This window comes from Streptopelia decaocto (assembly GCF_964273445.1).
Source record: "Streptopelia decaocto genome assembly, chromosome: 5".
Classification (NCBI taxonomy): domain Eukaryota; kingdom Metazoa; phylum Chordata; class Aves; order Columbiformes; family Columbidae; genus Streptopelia; species Streptopelia decaocto.
The window spans coordinates 6,165,566-6,182,403 of record NC_138659.1 but is presented as its reverse complement, the minus strand read 5'-3'; the positions used below and the strand labels follow the sequence as shown (position 1 = coordinate 6,182,403).

The 16,838-nt window shown below is 50.2% G+C and overlaps 1 protein-coding gene across 2 annotated transcripts in view; it reads left to right on the top strand.

The window, feature by feature from the left end:
* Positions 1-1,291: 1,291 nt before the first annotated feature.
* Positions 1,292-16,838, top strand: part of TNR (tenascin R) — a gene marked incomplete at both ends in the record, with an annotated part of 29,115 nt that continues 13,568 nt past the window's right edge. For both annotated transcript variants that reach the window (XM_082053516.1, XM_082053515.1), the window contains 7 exons: positions 1,292-1,787; positions 4,411-4,887; positions 5,712-5,975; positions 6,771-6,886; positions 9,305-9,455; positions 12,139-12,408; positions 14,434-14,619. In XM_082053516.1, the coding sequence (XP_081909642.1) occupies positions 1,292-1,787; positions 4,411-4,887; positions 5,712-5,975; positions 6,771-6,886; positions 9,305-9,455; positions 12,139-12,408; positions 14,434-14,619 (1,960 nt within the window). The remainder of the gene's footprint in view (positions 1,788-4,410; positions 4,888-5,711; positions 5,976-6,770; positions 6,887-9,304; positions 9,456-12,138; positions 12,409-14,433; positions 14,620-16,838) is intronic.

Here is a 16,838-nt window from a genome sequence, read left to right as displayed (position 1 = left end):
GCATCTTCTGCACTGCTGGTGCAGAAGGAACCACAAAGCACATCTCCAGCATTCATCAGTCCAAGTCCTACAAACCCAACACAGGTAGGGAGCCACAAACATGGTGATTTACATTCCCTTCTAAAATGCTGTGAGAAATTCAATTAGACTTTTTGAAGTATTAGCTGGTAATATTTCATTATAAATAATGATATTTCATTACCTGTCCCAACACCGAAGCAGTGCCAGGGCTCAGCTGAGAGCCTTTGGCCACGGCACAACATGCCCCCCTGAGGAACCCCACTCCAGCAATGCCACTTGGACTGCACTTAAACTACCTCCTGAAAAGAAAACTCAAGGAAAGTCATATCTTTGAGGGCAATGACACTGCAGACACAGCCTCACTGCCCGTTAGTGATATCCTCTGACTGATGTGGCAGTGATTCCTCATGGCAAAACAGCTGGCATTAAGTATTGGTCAGCACACACCAGTCCTGACAAGAGTAATGGCAGTGAATCCATCCCCAGAGCAACTGGGCTGATACAGGTGATTTTAGGCTGGAGATAAGTGTGGTCCTCAGATGCTGGATTACCACCTGGAGCTTGCAGTCAATCCTGAAATGAGAACTTGTGTTGTTCCAAAACAAGGCAAGGTTAACCCATAATCCAGAGCACGGGCAGGGGTGAACTCACTGTAAAAGGAGGGATTTGTCTGCTTGGAGCGTCAACCTGAACAAGCCAGTACCTGTGTGGCGTAATTTAACAGTATTTAACATCAAGGCTGCCATTCTTTTAGCTACTGCAGGAAGCCTAGCAACCCCAGGCACAGCTCCTGGGGCACCAGAGACAACTGAGGGAGAGCACATGGGTGCGTTGTCGTCACCCATGTGTTAACCCTTTGGACCTTACACGTCATACTGAAAGTAGATCTCATACCAGGTGTTTCTCCTGAAAACACATGTATTTGGTGCTTTGTTAGCACCAGATTAACCATTTCCTTTAAAAAAATAATAATAATAATAGCAACAAATATCTGCCTTTGTCACTGTTCAAGGGCTATGGCAGGGTGTTCCCAGCAGCCATGGGCTCTGCTTGGGACTGATTTAGGCTTCACCAAAGCCACGAGGACTGTGTGTAGGTCAAGTCAGCCTCACATCTCTTCGCATGACTTTGCCCAGCAGGACTTGCCTCTCCAAATTGAGCACAGTTTCAGGGCTAACACCAACCATGCTCTTTTCCTTCTGTGTCCCCAGGTCCTCCCTGCTCTTGGCTGACCAGCACTGGCTTAGAAGGCGCTTCCCTCTCCCAAAAAATGGGGACTGACAGTGAAAACCCTGTCCTGAGGAATGTGCTCATCAGCTTCAACTTGCTTTTGCTGGGTGCCGTCCTCAAGCCTTTTGAGTGTCGGCTGGAGGTGACAACGGAGCCAGCCGAGAGGCCGGTGGTGGACGAGGAGGGTGGCCTTGCCAACTGCAGCCCACCCATCAAAGAGCAGCCCATGGTCTTCCACCACATCTACAACATCAACATCCCCCTGGACAGCTGCTGCTCGTCCATGTTCAAGTCTTCAGCCGAGGAGGTGAGTTCAGAAGACGACCGGCTGGCTGAGTACGCGGAGCAGACCTCTGACAGCGAGAGCCAGGTCACCTTCACCCACAGGATAAACTTGCCTAAGCACGCCTGCAAGTGCTCCACCTCCCTCCCGTCCCTGCAGGAGCTGCTGAGCAGGATTGAGATGCTGGAGAGGGAGGTCTCCATGCTCCGGGACCAATGCAACTCCAATTGCTGCCAAGAAAATGCAGCCACAGGTAGTAATGCCATCCTGTTAGCTCTCACTGGGGACTCAGGGCTCAAACAAAAGGCAGGAGAAATAAATACAAAACCAGCGATGCCACTCAGAGGAAATAGAGGAAAACCTCTGCTCACTCATGGTGTGGCTGTGGCTTTAGGGTAAAGTCTGGCTTAGGTTCTCCAAGACAGACAAACCCCTGGGAGGGATTTGGTCACTTGACCCCCCACCATGCCCTGCTCACTGCAGAAACCCCGTAATGGCCAGAGCAAAAGCCCTGTGACAGATAAAATGATGGTTGGTAAGGGGTGAGCAGGGTGATATCCCAACCCTGGACACCATGGCAGTGCTGTTAGAGACCTGCCACCATGCATGGGACAGGGAGGAGAGATGTAGCTGCTGCTCTTTTGAGCTGTCCCTGGGCTGAAGGCACCACCGTGGGAGCCAGCAATAAACCCCTTCATCTTCTCTGTAGGAGGAGTGAATGTGTATGACAAGCTGATTTAAAAAAAAAAAAAAAATAGAAAATACAGGGAATAATTTCTGTTGCCATGACAGATGCAAACAAAACCTATAACAAAGACATGAAGCCATCAACAGGATATTTCATCTGAATAACAATATGTACAGTTTGTGAAGCTCTCTGAGATCCCCCATTAGTGTCACCCCGTCAAAGACGGCCCCTCGTTTCACTGCGGCCATTCCTCAGAGCCTGGGAAGCAGCACATGGTTGAAATGAGATGGGTTTGGGCTAGAGGCTGCATTTCAACAACACAGGAGCTAGCACATGGATGGGTTTCCTTACGTCTCAGGCAGGCTGGTAAGGGACTGTCCCAAAGGACATCCATCCCTGCTCAGGGCTCCTCATGGGAAAAAGCCACCAAGCAAGGAGAGCCATGGAGAAAACTGCCTTCAGGACAAGAACAACAGCAGGGAGGAAGGAAAATTAAAAGCAACCCCATTCCCCCACCAATGCCCACTGCTTGCTTTTTTTTAGGTTTGGCAGCTACTAGTGTGATTTTTCCAGTGGCAGCCCAACTCCTCTATGTTAGGGATGCATTAAAAAGAAATGGGAGTGACCCACACTCAGGTCAACAGAGTTGGACCAAGGGTGTGTGGGCTGGGGAGGGACAAACAGGGAGGGCACACACAGTGAGGTGGCTCAGGCTGACATCTCCCGTGCAGCTGGGGAAACTCAGCGCATCACCATCCGTGGGCTCAGCCTGTATCCCCCTCCCCTATGTGATAGTCGTCAGCTGTGCTAAAAAACAGACAAAACAGAAAACACCCACACGTGCCACTGGTGTTTGCAAAGCAAGGGTTAAAATCACGTAGGAACCACAATGGGAAAAAACCTGTTTTAAAGGAATTATTTTGAAACTCTGATGGGCCTTCTTGGGTTACTTGCAACATATTCAGATGGTCCCATTAAACATTAATTGCTTGGTGGAGCCTCCACTCCGATGGCAGATGCATGCTGAGCTAAAACTGGAGTAATTTCAGTTCTTTATAGCAGAGTTGCATTCAATTCAGTGCACCACAAAGATCAGGATCCCTACCCCACTGCCCCAGGCATCTCCCCAAGGAAAGCTGCTCTCTTCCAGCACACTTGCAAGCATCCTCTCTCCTCTTTTGATAACTTACATAGAGGCTGAGATCTGAAGAGAACCTGATCACCATTCCCAGTATTTGCAGTTTAGATGGGGAAGCATCCTGCCTGGTAACCCAAAGGGCTCTGTCTAGCACAGCATATAACTGAATCCCTTTTACCTGAACATCTGCTGGGTAGCTCAGCTAGAATGGAAAATTTAGCTGGGGGACAAGAAGTCCTGCAGCTTGGGGTCTTTGTGGTGCAGAGGTTCCCTAAGGGTTGGAGGAAGCACAGAAAGTGTTTCTGTTCTTCTTCAGTTCACAACCCTAAGGTGGAGCTGTGGGTCCATGTTGGGGGACAAGAGAAGGGAGCATTGGCAATGTCGGAGTGACTGATGCCTTCATCCCTGTGCATCCCTCCTCACCCTAGAGTGTCTTGTGCAAGCCTGCCCAGCCAAAGGGGGTATATTAGTGGTGGTGGCCATGGTGGCCACGTGCTTTCCCACAACCCCAGAATACCCAAACCTGTGATACTTTGTGCAAAGCAAACATCTCCATCTTAACCACCAGGACAGGGATGAAGATGATGTCTTTGGGTACATATCTGCTTCTTATAGGAGAGAGCGAGCAAGTAAAAAGGAATCTTACCTGTAAGAAGGAAGAGTGGGTGGAGAGGAGACAACAGGAGGCATGGTTGGTGCAGAGGGCTTGGCCAGGGAAGGTTTTTTCCCAGTAAGAGGTCTAGGGAGGTTCCCATCAACTGAGTGCTGATCTGAAGAAAAACCAAAGGGAGCACTTGCACCCCAACAAGGCTGATGGAACCCATAGCCATGGAGAAACTCCTGGGTAGCCCCCAAGCCCCACCATAAGCCCATATCACCAATTCTACCCCTAAAGCCACCAGCTCCCCAGAGCTGGGTGTCCTCACCCAGAGGGACGACCTTCCCCTACTTGCCCCACATCTTGTCCCCTTTCCCCACAGCCCATCAACGCTGACCTTTTTCCCACCTCCCACTGGATGGGCTCTGACCCTGGGTCCCACCTCCTTGCAGGGCAGCTGGATTACACCCCACAGTGCAGCGGCCACGGGAACTTCAGCCTGGAGTCCTGCAGCTGTGTCTGCATGGAGGGCTGGGCAGGCAGCAACTGCTCCGAGCCCCGCTGCCCCCGGGGCTGCTCCAGCCGTGGCGTCTGCCTGGAGGGCCAGTGCATCTGCGACAACGACTATGGGGGCGAGGACTGCTCCCAGCTCCGCTGCCCCGCTGGCTGCGGCTCCCACGGGCTCTGCGTGGACGGGGAATGCATCTGTGAGGAGGGTTTCACCGGAGAGGACTGCTCCCAGCTGCGGTGTCCCCGCGACTGCTCGGGGAAGGGACAGTGCATCAACGGCACGTGCGTCTGCCAGGAGGGCTACGCCGGGGAGGACTGCGGGTGGCTGCACTGCCCCAATGCCTGCAGCGGCCGTGGGCTCTGCCAGGACGGGCTCTGCGTCTGCGAGGACGGCTACGAAGGGCAGGACTGCTCAGCAGGTAGCGTGGGCATGTGTGGGGAGAGCCAGACCCTCATGTATGGGCCGGGGCTTTGAGGTGCCCAGAGGTCTATAGGAGCACCATGAAGCCTGGGAGAAAGCCATAGCTGGCATAGCACATCACAGGGTGAAGGGGCTGGAGCACAAGTGTGATGGGAGCGGCTGAGGGACCTGGGGGTTCAGACTGGAGAACAGGAGCTGAGGGGAGACCTTCTAATCTCTGAACTGCCTGAAAGGAGCTTGGAACATGGAGGATGTTGGTGTCTTCTCCCACATAATAAGCAATAGGATGAGAGGAAATGGCCTCAAGTTGCACCAGGGGAGGTTTAGGTGGGATATGAGGAAAAATTTCTTCCTGGAAAAGGTTGCTCAGGGCAGCGGTGGAGTCACCGTCCCTGGAGGGGTTTAAAAGATGTGCTCATGAGGTTCTCAGGGACATGGATCAGTGCCAGTGTTGGGTTAATGGTTGGACTCCATGATCTTGAGGGTCTCCTTCCAACCAAAATGACACTATGAATCTACATAGGACCTGCTCAGGCCCCGCAGTTTGACTGCCTTCCTGTTGTCCCTGTTCCCAGAGTTTCCAAGGGCAAAAATTTGGGAGGTGAGCAAAAAGTCAGTGAGGTTCATCCCAACATTGGTGGTAAACCCATAGTGCAGCAGCAGCTGCAGTGAGGTTCTGCCGAGCCTTTGCCTTGCTGTAGCAGTTAATACAACCACAGATAGCACATTACCCCCAGCCCAAAGCCCATGTCACACAGCAGGCCCAAGCACCCTTCCCCACGTGCACCCTGATGCTCTCCTTACTTCTGCCATTTCCATCAGTGGCTCCTCCCGAAAACCTTCGAGTGACGGGGATCAGCGAGAGCTCCATTGAGCTGACATGGGACAGCACCGGGGCAGCCACCGAGTATGTCGTCTCGTATCAGCCGGCGGGGCCAGGGGGCACCCAGCTCCAGCAGCGGGTGCCCGGGGACTGGAGCAGCATCACCATCACGGAGCTGGAGCCAGGAGTTGCCTACAACATCAGCATCTACACGGTCATCAGCAATGTCTTGAGCATCCCTGTTACCTCCAAGGTGATGACCAGTAAGTATCCTACTGCACTTGTCACTTGGATGACAAGAGGTGATGCTCAGGCTGGCTCACATTTTCCATAAAAACCTTCTAGCAGCAGTGCCTTCAGAAAAAAAGAGAAAAAAGAAAAAAAAAAGGATATTTTTATCACCACATATATATCCATATGGGAATATGGAAAAGGGGGAAATGTGTCCACCCACTGCAGAAAGGCTCAGTCTGGATGTAAACCTGAAATGACTAAAAATCAAATATACTTTCCGTGTTTGACTGAAGCCCCCAAAATACAGCCAAAAATATTACACTTTTTCCTAATAGAAAATATTGCAATATATCGCAGAGGTCACAAGTTCTGCTCCCATTCCTGGATGGGTTCCCCATGATGAATCCCCATGATATGGGTGATAGCACAGCAAGAGGAGATGCTGCTGTGTGTCAGGAGATACATGGTTCTGACTGGGACTGTGATGTACAGAGGAAAACAAGAGTACCCAGCTGTAGTGGCCACCTCCAGAAAGGATCCTCAGAAACTAAAGATACAGAGGACAGGGGGAAAACATAAACTACCCAGACAACCCCTTTGCAACCCTATCACTCAGTCTGTTTGCACAGTAATGCAGTGGGACGCTTCGGTGTCCAGCAGCCCAGGTATTTCCCAGAGGAGGGACAAAGGAACTGTGCTAACAGCTACCAAAAGTCCCCCATTTTCATTGCCCAGATAACAAACCAGGCACAGGGAGTGGGGTGGGGACCGGCAGCAACCACACACCCGTCCCGCTCTGCTCACCGCTCCCTGCTCCCTTCCAGACCTCGCCACACCGCAGGGGCTGAAGTTCAAGACCATCACGGAGACGACAGCGGAGGTGCAGTGGGAGCCTTTCTCCTTCCCCTTTGACGGCTGGGAGATCAGCTTCATCCCCAAGGTACCACATTTGGCCTCACGGGGTACAGCCGGTCACCCCAAAAACACCAAGCGAGCAGATCCTAAATTAGCTTCCAATTAAAGCCCCTGCGTGCTTCACATCAGACAACCCCAAACACTTCAACCCCCAATTGCCCCCAATAAAAGCAAGAGACAAGCATATAAATAAATAAACCTTTCAGCCTCGCCAGCCTCTTGCTGTCACCCCCTCTACTTTTCCTTTCCATCTCCCTTGCCGTGACCCTTCCTTCTCCTCCTCTTCCTCGCCTCTGCTCTCCGCACACTAAGCTACCCCGGATCAAACCGAGGAGCTGCCGGCTGTCATGCAACCACCTTCAGCATCCCCGAGTCACATGCACAGCTAATTCCTGCCACGGAGTTTTAATCGCAGTGATGAACAGGTAGAAACTGTGCCAGAAAAGATGAAAGGATGAAAATGTTGCCCTAAATATCACGTATTTCCTATGCACAGTAACAAAAATTGTACATCAAGTATTTCATCTATATTCATAATTTCTACACCATTTAGCCATAAGTACAGCTTCAATTGTATATGGAGCCTCTTTACAAGAGCATTCAAGCCCCAGCAGTAAAAGAAATGCTGATTAAGAGCTCAATTATGATGTTTTCACTTGTACAAAAACCCTCATTGGAGTCAAAGGCAGCTCTGGGCAGCAGAGAACTGCAGAATTTAGCCCCAAAGTTTTAAATGCTATTAACTGTAAAGTATCATTATACAGCATGAAAGCAAGAGCCCAGTTGCTTTAGATAACTCATTCTCTCATTTCCAAAAAGGCCGGAAGGATCTGGGTGCAATTTGGGGTACATCCACACTCCAATTGTGTCAGAAGTCAAAATTCAGGTACTGCAGGTATAAACCTGAGGGTAATTTTCATTCACCGTCGGGATAAAAACTGAAATTATAAGGCAACCTCAGGGAAGAGCTTTTGGCAGAAAGAAAAAGAAAAAAAAAATAAAAACAAACAGTGATCTTTGAAACATTTCACTGATACTCGGGAATTAAGCTCAACAGCATCCCCTGAAGCAGACAAATGGGGATATATCCATTTTAGGGTGAGGAATTGCTGGGATAGAAACTAACTTCTCCCTGCAGGGTCATCAATGATAGATTTTTATCAAGTCAGCCCCAAAATACAAACCATTGGTCTTCCTTTCCACTGTTAAGCTTAAAACTTAAAGCCATAGGGAAACACTTCAGAATTTAAAGGAAGATAAAAGGTGCAAAAGGATGTCTGCTCCTGGATGCAGGTTTTCGGGGTGGAGTGGGGATGTAGTTCACGAGGCTTTGAAGTTCTTGCATCCATCACTCATGTGCACAGTCCTGTGCTGTAAAGGTGCACTCATGTTCCTGTCTGTCCGCTGCTGAAATTGGACTCGTCTCCATCACCAGCTTTTCCCCTAAAATAAGGCAGAGGGTGCTGTCTCCTTCGCTGCGTGGAAGCAATGCTCGCTTAGGCAAACACCATACTCCAAATAAAACCAAAAAACTAGTCCCAGAGGCTAAAACCAACCGAGTTATAACAGCAGCATCACAAATAAACCTCTACAAGTAAAGTCGAGCTCGCTCAGTCTTCCTGAAAACTGGGCAAGAGGATGCTAATTTGGTTCTCAGCATCCCCACGAGGATGCTCGCACCGTCCCGCAGAGTAATCCTCTTTCTGTGGTCCCCAGGATGCTCTTGCCCCCAAAAGCCAGGTCAGGTGGGGATTGTCCATCTGCTGCATACAATGAGAATTGGGGGTCGGGGAGCCGGGGGGAGATGAAACAAAGACAGATTTAGAAAATTAGGAAAGGTAAGATGGCAATTCAAGGCTAAAATGGAAGATTTCCTGTTTAATGAGAAAAAGAGATGAATATGAATTGAGAGCTATGTGCAAAGATTTGTTTAGCACGTTATTAGTGAAGGCAGCAGCAAGAAAAGATCCTTTGTCCAAACACTGGCAGGAAAGGTGACATTTGCAGTTGCTGAAAGACTTGGGGTTTTTCAGAGCAAAACTGCAAAGTATAATGAGTCTAATAAAGATACTTTAAAAGGAGGGGATACCAAAATAAAGACCTTGTAGTTTTATACCTCTCTGTGAATAACAGAAGACTCCTGGCACTTGAATAGCAGGGAAAAGTTGTCCAGACCAGGCTTTGGTTTTATTATCTTTTCACTTCTGGAGAACAGGAAACACACAGATGGTAAAATACAGAAGCTGGGGTGGGGGGAGAAGGGAAAAAAAAAGGATGGGGGAGGATTTCTCAGCCCAACAATGTGCCTGGGTGAGGATATAACTTGGGGGTGCAGAGCTGGCTGTGGGAGGATGCAACATGGGGAGCATCTCTCTGTGCATCAGTTCCCCCAAAACATCTCTTTTGTTGCTGTTTTTTAACACTTATTTTGGCTTCCTGGCAGAATAACGAGGGTGGCGTGATCGCCCAGCTCCCCAGCACTGTCACCACCTTCAACCAGACAGGGCTGAAGCCAGGGGAAGAGTACACTGTCACCGTGGTGGCCCTGAAGGAACAAGCCAGAAGCCCTCCCACCTCTGACAGCGTCTCAACCCGTGAGTGTGCCCACCCTGGGCTGGGTCCCCAAAATAAGGTCCCAGCAGCAAGAGCATCCTGGGACTGCATGGGCATGGATAAAACTAGCACCATCCAACTGCCCAAGCTACAGGTGCATCACGGCAACAGCTTCTTCATGCGGTATTTTGTCCCTCTCCCTCCCAAATTACTGTGAACACAGAAACCGTGGTGAGGTTAATGGGGTTGTGAGCAAAGCCTCAGGTCTGCTTTTATTATACAGCTGGATAAATTCCTCTTCTCCGCTAATCTCACATTTCAGAGGCTGGATTCCCCCAAGCAGCATCGCTATAAATATATTGCCTACTCGTATATAACAGATTAAAACTCCCACCTGCTTTTGTGCCACTGAATGCCCTCTGCTCCCACCAATTCAGGAAAATCAAGCCGCAGGACAGGGAGCCAGAAGCAACAGCACGTCCCCTCCTAACCAATTTATTCAGCCAGTCCCTGGTCCATCCCGTAGGCTAGAGAAAATTCAAATGGGTCTTCTCCTCACTAAAGGAGACGTGGCGATGGGCAGAGCTCACTGGGGAGAAGACGCTCTCCATGCCAGATCTCCTGCAGTCTGCTTGGCAGCCAGGCAGACGTCTACCTCCATCCAAGCTGTTGCAAACGGAAACAGCATTTAAATAGCTGCCGGAGGGCTATAACGAGGTGATGCTCTCACCAGGCTGCTAATTTGAGGCAATGGTGAGAGCGAAGGGAGGGTCGCTCCACCAGCAGCAGCTTGCTGCAGGTCTGAGTTTCCTTGGCTCAGCCTTCTCCTCCTGCTTTGCCTCCACACTCAGCTTGACGTGGCTTAACAGAGACATCTCCTGGTCAAGCTCAAATCTTCCTTTCTGTAGGAAGTCAGCAAAAAATAAAAAGAGAGGCTGGTACTTCGAATTCAGTGGCTGAGCTTTGCAGGAGAGCACAGTGGGCTCTCTGCTCCATGAAGATGCCTCCATGCTGGCGTGTTTGCCTTCCTCTGCAGCACCCCTGTAGCTTTGCCCCTATCATCCTCATTCTGCCTCAACACCTTGTGCTGAGATTGAACAACAAAGGCATGGTTTCATGCTGCACAGCTAAGCAGAACTTGTTGCTCCCCAGCATCATCTCAATGACCCGACAACGAGGTACTTGGGAGATTCAGGGTTTGGATAAGCATGAAGTGGTCCTGGCTAAGTTGGGTCCTGCTTTTCAGCCATCCTCCTTTCTCCAATGGTGTTTGGTCCTCAGACCTCACCCCACATCTTCTCTAATGCTCCTTAGTCCTTCCCATCCCTGCCCACACACATCTCCCCCAGGCCATCCCACCCTGGGGTGCAGCCTTCAGCACACCCTTATTGTATAGTGCCATTTTCTAATATATACAGTATATTAGATGCGTTTGCATGCAGCATAGCCTAAATTACAGGATGACCGTGGGTTTTTTCCCCACCTTGTGACCATGGAAGTGATAAAAGAGGCTGCCCAGCAGGCTCCGTGCACCAATACTGCCATGGCACAGCATCTGTCCGTCTGTATGTCCATGCAGCAGTTAGGTCCTGCTGGACTCAAAGCATTCATCACCTGCTCTCAAGCCCATGATTTCCAGAGGCTGCATGCTGGAGGATGTGGAGGAGGGAAGAGCCCAACTCTCTGCAAAAGAAAGCAGAAATAACCAAAATAGTCTCCCAGTAGATCCCCTGTATGAATTTAGCTAAAACCTCTTAATCTAAGAGGGTTTAGTGGACACCCACCATAGTCCCACTCCCAGCTGGTTATGAAGACTTGCCAGAGCAGTTGCATGTTCTCCTCTCTCCTCAGTGCAAAGACATCAACAGCTTTATGAGCTGATCCCTCAGCTTAACAAGAAACGAGGAGCTGGCACTGATGCAGGAACATTTCTAGACATGTTCCTCAGTTCTGGATGCTTAGATCAGTCCTTGGTCCCACATTATTTATCACATTGTCAACGCCTTTCAAAAGACATAATAATGTTGCTGATAAATTTTGCCAGTGACGAAAATGCTCAGAAAAAGGGAAAATTGAGTGGAAGGAGATCATCGATAAAAGCAGTTTGCATGGCTCGAAGAGCTGGACATAGAGGAGAACTGTAGGTTTTTCAATGCATCACGAAGTATGAGCAGCTATCTAGGAGCAAAGAAAACGGACCACAGTTAGACATAGGAGGTTTTATCCTGTGAGGAATTAGGGCAAATAATCAGCTGGACAGAAGTGCATGAGTTGCATTATAGCTGTAACAGGCATCAACTGGAAAGCTGCTGCGTCCTGCTCTTGTCACAGAATCATAGAATCATTGAGGCTGGAAGAGACCCTCAAGATCATAGAGTCCAACCATAACCTAACTCTAGCACTAAACCATGTCCCTAAGAACCTCGTCTGTACACCTTTTAAATTGTCTCCACAGCTCAGAAGAGACATCAGTGGAGAGGGTTCAGGAAAGAGCCAGGAGATGGGGACAAGGGACTGGGCATCCACCGGGACCAAAACCCCTGAGTACCTTGGGGTGGGGGTCATGTCTCTTGCCAACACAACCTCTCTGCCTCATCCTCAACTGCTAATTCAGGCCACTCTGACAGTCAGGTTGAAGCATCCCTGAAGTGTGGCATCCCCAAAGCCCTTCCCCATCCTACTCTCCCAGAATAACAGGCACCTGTTTCCCCCCTTCCTCCACAGTCATCGACGGCCCGACACAGATCCTGGTGCGGGATGTCTCCGACACGGTGGCCTTCGTGGAGTGGACGCCGCCACGCGCCAGGGTGGACGCCATCCTGCTGAAGTACGGGCTGGCGGACGGGGAGGGGGGGAGGACCACGTTCCGCCTGCAGCCCCCCCTCAGCCAGTACTCCCTGCAGGCCCTGCGCCCCGGCGCCCGCTACCACCTCGCCGTCAGCGCCATCCGGGGTGCCAACGAGAGCCGGCCGGCCCTCGCCCAGTTCACCACAGGTAGCTAGCTGGCTTTGCTGGGAGAACCGGCATCAATTTTTAAGGCTCCGGCAAGCACGGGCAGATGGCTTGCTGCAAACGGCAGATGGGCTGTCCCGCAACCGACACGGGTTTTGTGTATCTGGAGCTGAATTGAGGTTTATGCGTCTGGGATTTAGTGGTACCTGGTTCTCCCTTGGTACACGTGAGCTGGGGTTTAATCCAGTGTACTGGGTGGAAGTGGCGCAATGAAAACTTGATGATTAAGATGCAGGTCTGAATGAAGATGCTTGAATGCAGATGTCACGCATCCCATCACCATCCTGGTGCAGAGCAAGGCAGAGAAAAAGATTCAGCTCAACCTGAAACATGTACTCTAAAGCCACCCTCTGGCCTCCCTCCCCTAATGCCAACACAGAATCATAGAATCACAGAATAGTTTGGGTTGGAAGGGACCTCCAAAGCTCATCGGTCCAACCCCTGTCATGAGCAGGGACATCTTCACCCAGCTCAGGTTGCTCAGAGCCCCCTCCAGCCTCGCCTGGGATGTCTCCAGGGATGGGGCATCAACACGTCTCTGGGCAACCTGGGCCAGGCTCTAACCACCCTCAGTGTAAAAAATTTCTTCCTCATGTCTAACCTGAATCTCCCCTCTTTAGCTTAAAACTATCAGCCCTTGTCCCAAGATCTGACTGTCTCAGTTACACTTCTGGTTAGTCCCTAAGCCTCTGGTGCAATGGGCTTCCACATGCCCCATACCCCACAGGGATGCTCATATGGTCCTCAGGGTACCCCATGTGACCCCAGATGGCAGAAATCAGGCAGATGACTCAAAAACCCACACTTAGATGATAGTGCCCAAGTAAACCCCACGTTGACCAAGACTTGCTGCAGCATCAAGGCTGCACCTGCTGCTGCCTGGGTGGAACACACATCCTCACCACCTCCAATGCCCATTCAGACCCACAGCTTAGCTTGAGCCCATGGCTAAAACTTTAAAGCCCAGCAGTTTACACCCTTAAAAGCACTTGTAGATCAACGCGCAATTCCCAAGAGCACCAAAACAACAAGCACAGGTCTGAATTCAAGGAGATGCTCACTCCTGTTCAGCATCAAGAGCTGAGGTAGATGTGTTGCCCGAGGAATCAGCAGCCAAGCAGCTGAGAGCAGCTCAGTCAGAAATGTGGTTATCTTATTTTATATCTTCTCTGGATACCCTAACCGGTCGGTAAAACTTTAATTAATGTTAAGCCTGCAGATAGCTAACAGGTTTAATTTACCGTGCCATAATGGAGGAGGTAGAGCGCATATTTCAGTGTTGGTTTATGGTATATAAATTACTTGTCATGTACATTACTGGTAGATACTAGACTGCTATTACAACAACTGCAGTGTGTGAATTGTCTGTATATATATCTCTATAGATATATATTTCTTAAGAGATGCTCACACCGACTGATTTGCTGTGTTGGCCTTACTTGCTTTATTTCTAAAAGATGACATAAAATATTCCCCCCCACTAAACCTGGATCCATCAAGGAGCAGTAACTACCCCCCGTCTGCTGGCACCCAGCCCCTGCCCAGCACCAACCTGTCACACACCGGAGAGGTTTATCACGCAAATCAGAGCAGATTCGGTGCACAGCCTCAGCAGCACTAATAAACAAACCCTTTAGGCAATGTCTGAGCATGAATGTGCCTGTAAAGATGCTTGGAGTTCTCCTAAGAGAAGTTAAAGGCAATGCATGACTCCTACAGATAGCTTTTTCTCTTATGCACGCTGCCTCAGTTTCCCTTACTCCAATACAGGCGGAAAACACTTTTCTTTTTCAAATAACATGCAATTAGCTCCCGAAGATACTTACTGAGGGATGCTGTGAATGCCCCAGTGCTTGCATTGGTTTCATGGGTGGCATCTCTGGGACCTGTGCTGAGCAGGAGTTGACAGCAGATGTCCCTTGCCACAGGGACACGCCCTGGGGAAGAGGGACCACAGATGGGACCTCACGGACATCACACCTGGCCTCTCTCCCTTGTGTCACGCAGAGATCGATGCCCCCAAGAACCTGCGGGTGGGCTCACGGACACCCGCCAGCCTCGAGCTGGCCTGGGACAACAGCGAGGCCGAGGCGCACAGCTACAGGGTGGTCTACAGCACCCTGGCCGGGGAGCACTACCACGAAGTCCTGGTGCCACGGGACACCGGTCCCACCACCCGGGCCACCCTCGCAGGTATGCGTGTACCCACATGCCCTTCCTCCCCCTCCTCCTCCTCTTCACAAGCAATGGAGAGCGCAAATCAGCACTGATGCTCGGCTGCCCTCATGCTGGCACACATTTGAGGCTGTTTTGGGGTTTACTAGTTACCAAAGAGAAGGTTTTGCTTGGCATGAAGCTCATTGTCCCCTCTGTGGTTCTGGATTTGGGTGTTGTTTATCCACAAGCTGAGCGATGCACCTCTGGCAAGGGTCTGTATGGGTCCCAAATAGAGCTGGCAAGAAGCAAAGTGAGAAATGAGGAGGGGAAGGCTTTTTAAGCTGATCTAGAAGAAAATATTATTTCCTCCTCCTTTTTTTTCCTTGCTGGAAAAGAGCTGCAGGCACGGATGCCCTGTAGGCATTGATGGGGCTCCAGGCTGCCTGAGTCTGTTGCCTTTTACCAATTTGGCACAAAGCAGACCTGAATCCAGGAATGCTATTTTTGAGCAAGTCCCTTGTGCAGTATGTTATTCAGGCCAGCACAGGGGGTGCCACTGGGGGCTGCAAACACCACCCACCTCCCCCTGCCAGGGAAGTCCAAAATACCCTTTGCAGCATCACCACAAAGCACTGTGTGAGATCTGCTTTCCTTTGTTGTTTTGTTTTTCAACTACAACTACTTGCCTGCCAGATTGGTGGCTCCAGTGGCATTTTTTTGAGCAAAGACAAGACTCTCACATATACAAAAAAGATCACTCACTCAGCTTGAAGCTCTTCAGTATGGCAGGACACCAGTTTTTTCCACGTTGATTCTCCTTGCCCTCCCGGGACCACCCCAGCCTGAAGAGGGCTCAGGCACCTCTGCTGTATGGATCTATAGGAATAAGTTCAGTGGGAAAGTCAGATGTGAAGTTATAGGTACAGCAAAACTGAGTCACAAGAAAGGCTGGAGGGCAGGAAAGCAGTTAGAGTAGTTAGTCTGAAAAAGTCTCTACCTGGCAGCACCAGGGCTGCCAGACTCAGGCAGGGCTACAAGAAACTCCCACAGAGCAAGCTCCAGAGATACAGAGGCTTAAGCCAACAGCAGTGAGCAATTTTTATATATTGGCTCCATCATTATTTAAGTGCATTGCTTCTAGCTCCCAGGGTACTATGTAATAAACAAACAAATTAAAAACAACAATAGCAACAACACCACCACTAATTGTAGCAGAAAATAACTCAAAAAACATCCTGCTGGCAAAAGCCAGGATAGCCCTAGTGTGGATGGCACATGAGCCTCTCCCATAGCTCCATTAGGCACATGGTCTTCCAAGGTCTTGTTGCATGTGGTGCAGAACCCTGGGTGGGTTTCCAGCCACCCAGGACCTGCTGGCTTGCAAGGTGTAAATGCAACTGATGATTCCTTCAGCTACCCTCATCTGCCTGTAGGAAAAACAGCAAGGAATAGTGCTGAGCAGAGCTTATCAAAGATTTACGTTTCAAAATACAGTAAGCCTTGCCTGCCCCATACGTCTCACTTCAAAAATCAGCATTTGCACAGAAAGATCTGTAATTTTGCTCTACCCAAAAGAGCTGGGAGAGAAGAGGCACCATTTTATATGCTCCTGCTCATTTCTCCCTTCTCCTCCTCCTTTCTCCAAAGCTCTTCTCCACCTTCCCAGAATACTTTTGACACATATTGGGCAGGGGTGAAGGCGGCCCATCTCCCTCGGGGACCAAGAGTGCACTGTAGCAAGAGGCAAGGAGCAGGGGATGGGGCTTTCCCTCCCTCCTGGCCACTTGGGGACAGTTTTGGTGGCTTCAGGGGGTGCTGCCCCTGGGCAAGGCAGGGTGAGGCTCAGCTGGAGCATTTGTGGCTTTACCTAAGCCCATGGGAAAGATCATGAAGGACAGGGAGGAGAGGAATAAAGCCGTCAGCAGCCAAGGAGAAGTGGCAGGCAGAGGCAGGAGATGTCCCACAGAGATAAAACTGCAGTCAGCAGCACAGGAAAGGGGCTGGATGAGCTTGATTCCCATGGCCCTTGAGAGAAGCACCACAGGATACGTCCACCCCATGGAGCAGCTCTTGATTTGGCCCCCAGAAAGACTGCGCCTTTCCTAATTAATGTGCATTTCATTTATGCCGCATAATTTATTTCTCTTCGGGACACCAGCGCTGTGACAATATTTGATGTTGAATCACTTTGGAAACAAATATAGCTGCTTTATCGTTCCCATCTCAGCTCTCGCACACACAGTTTCTGTCTTGAT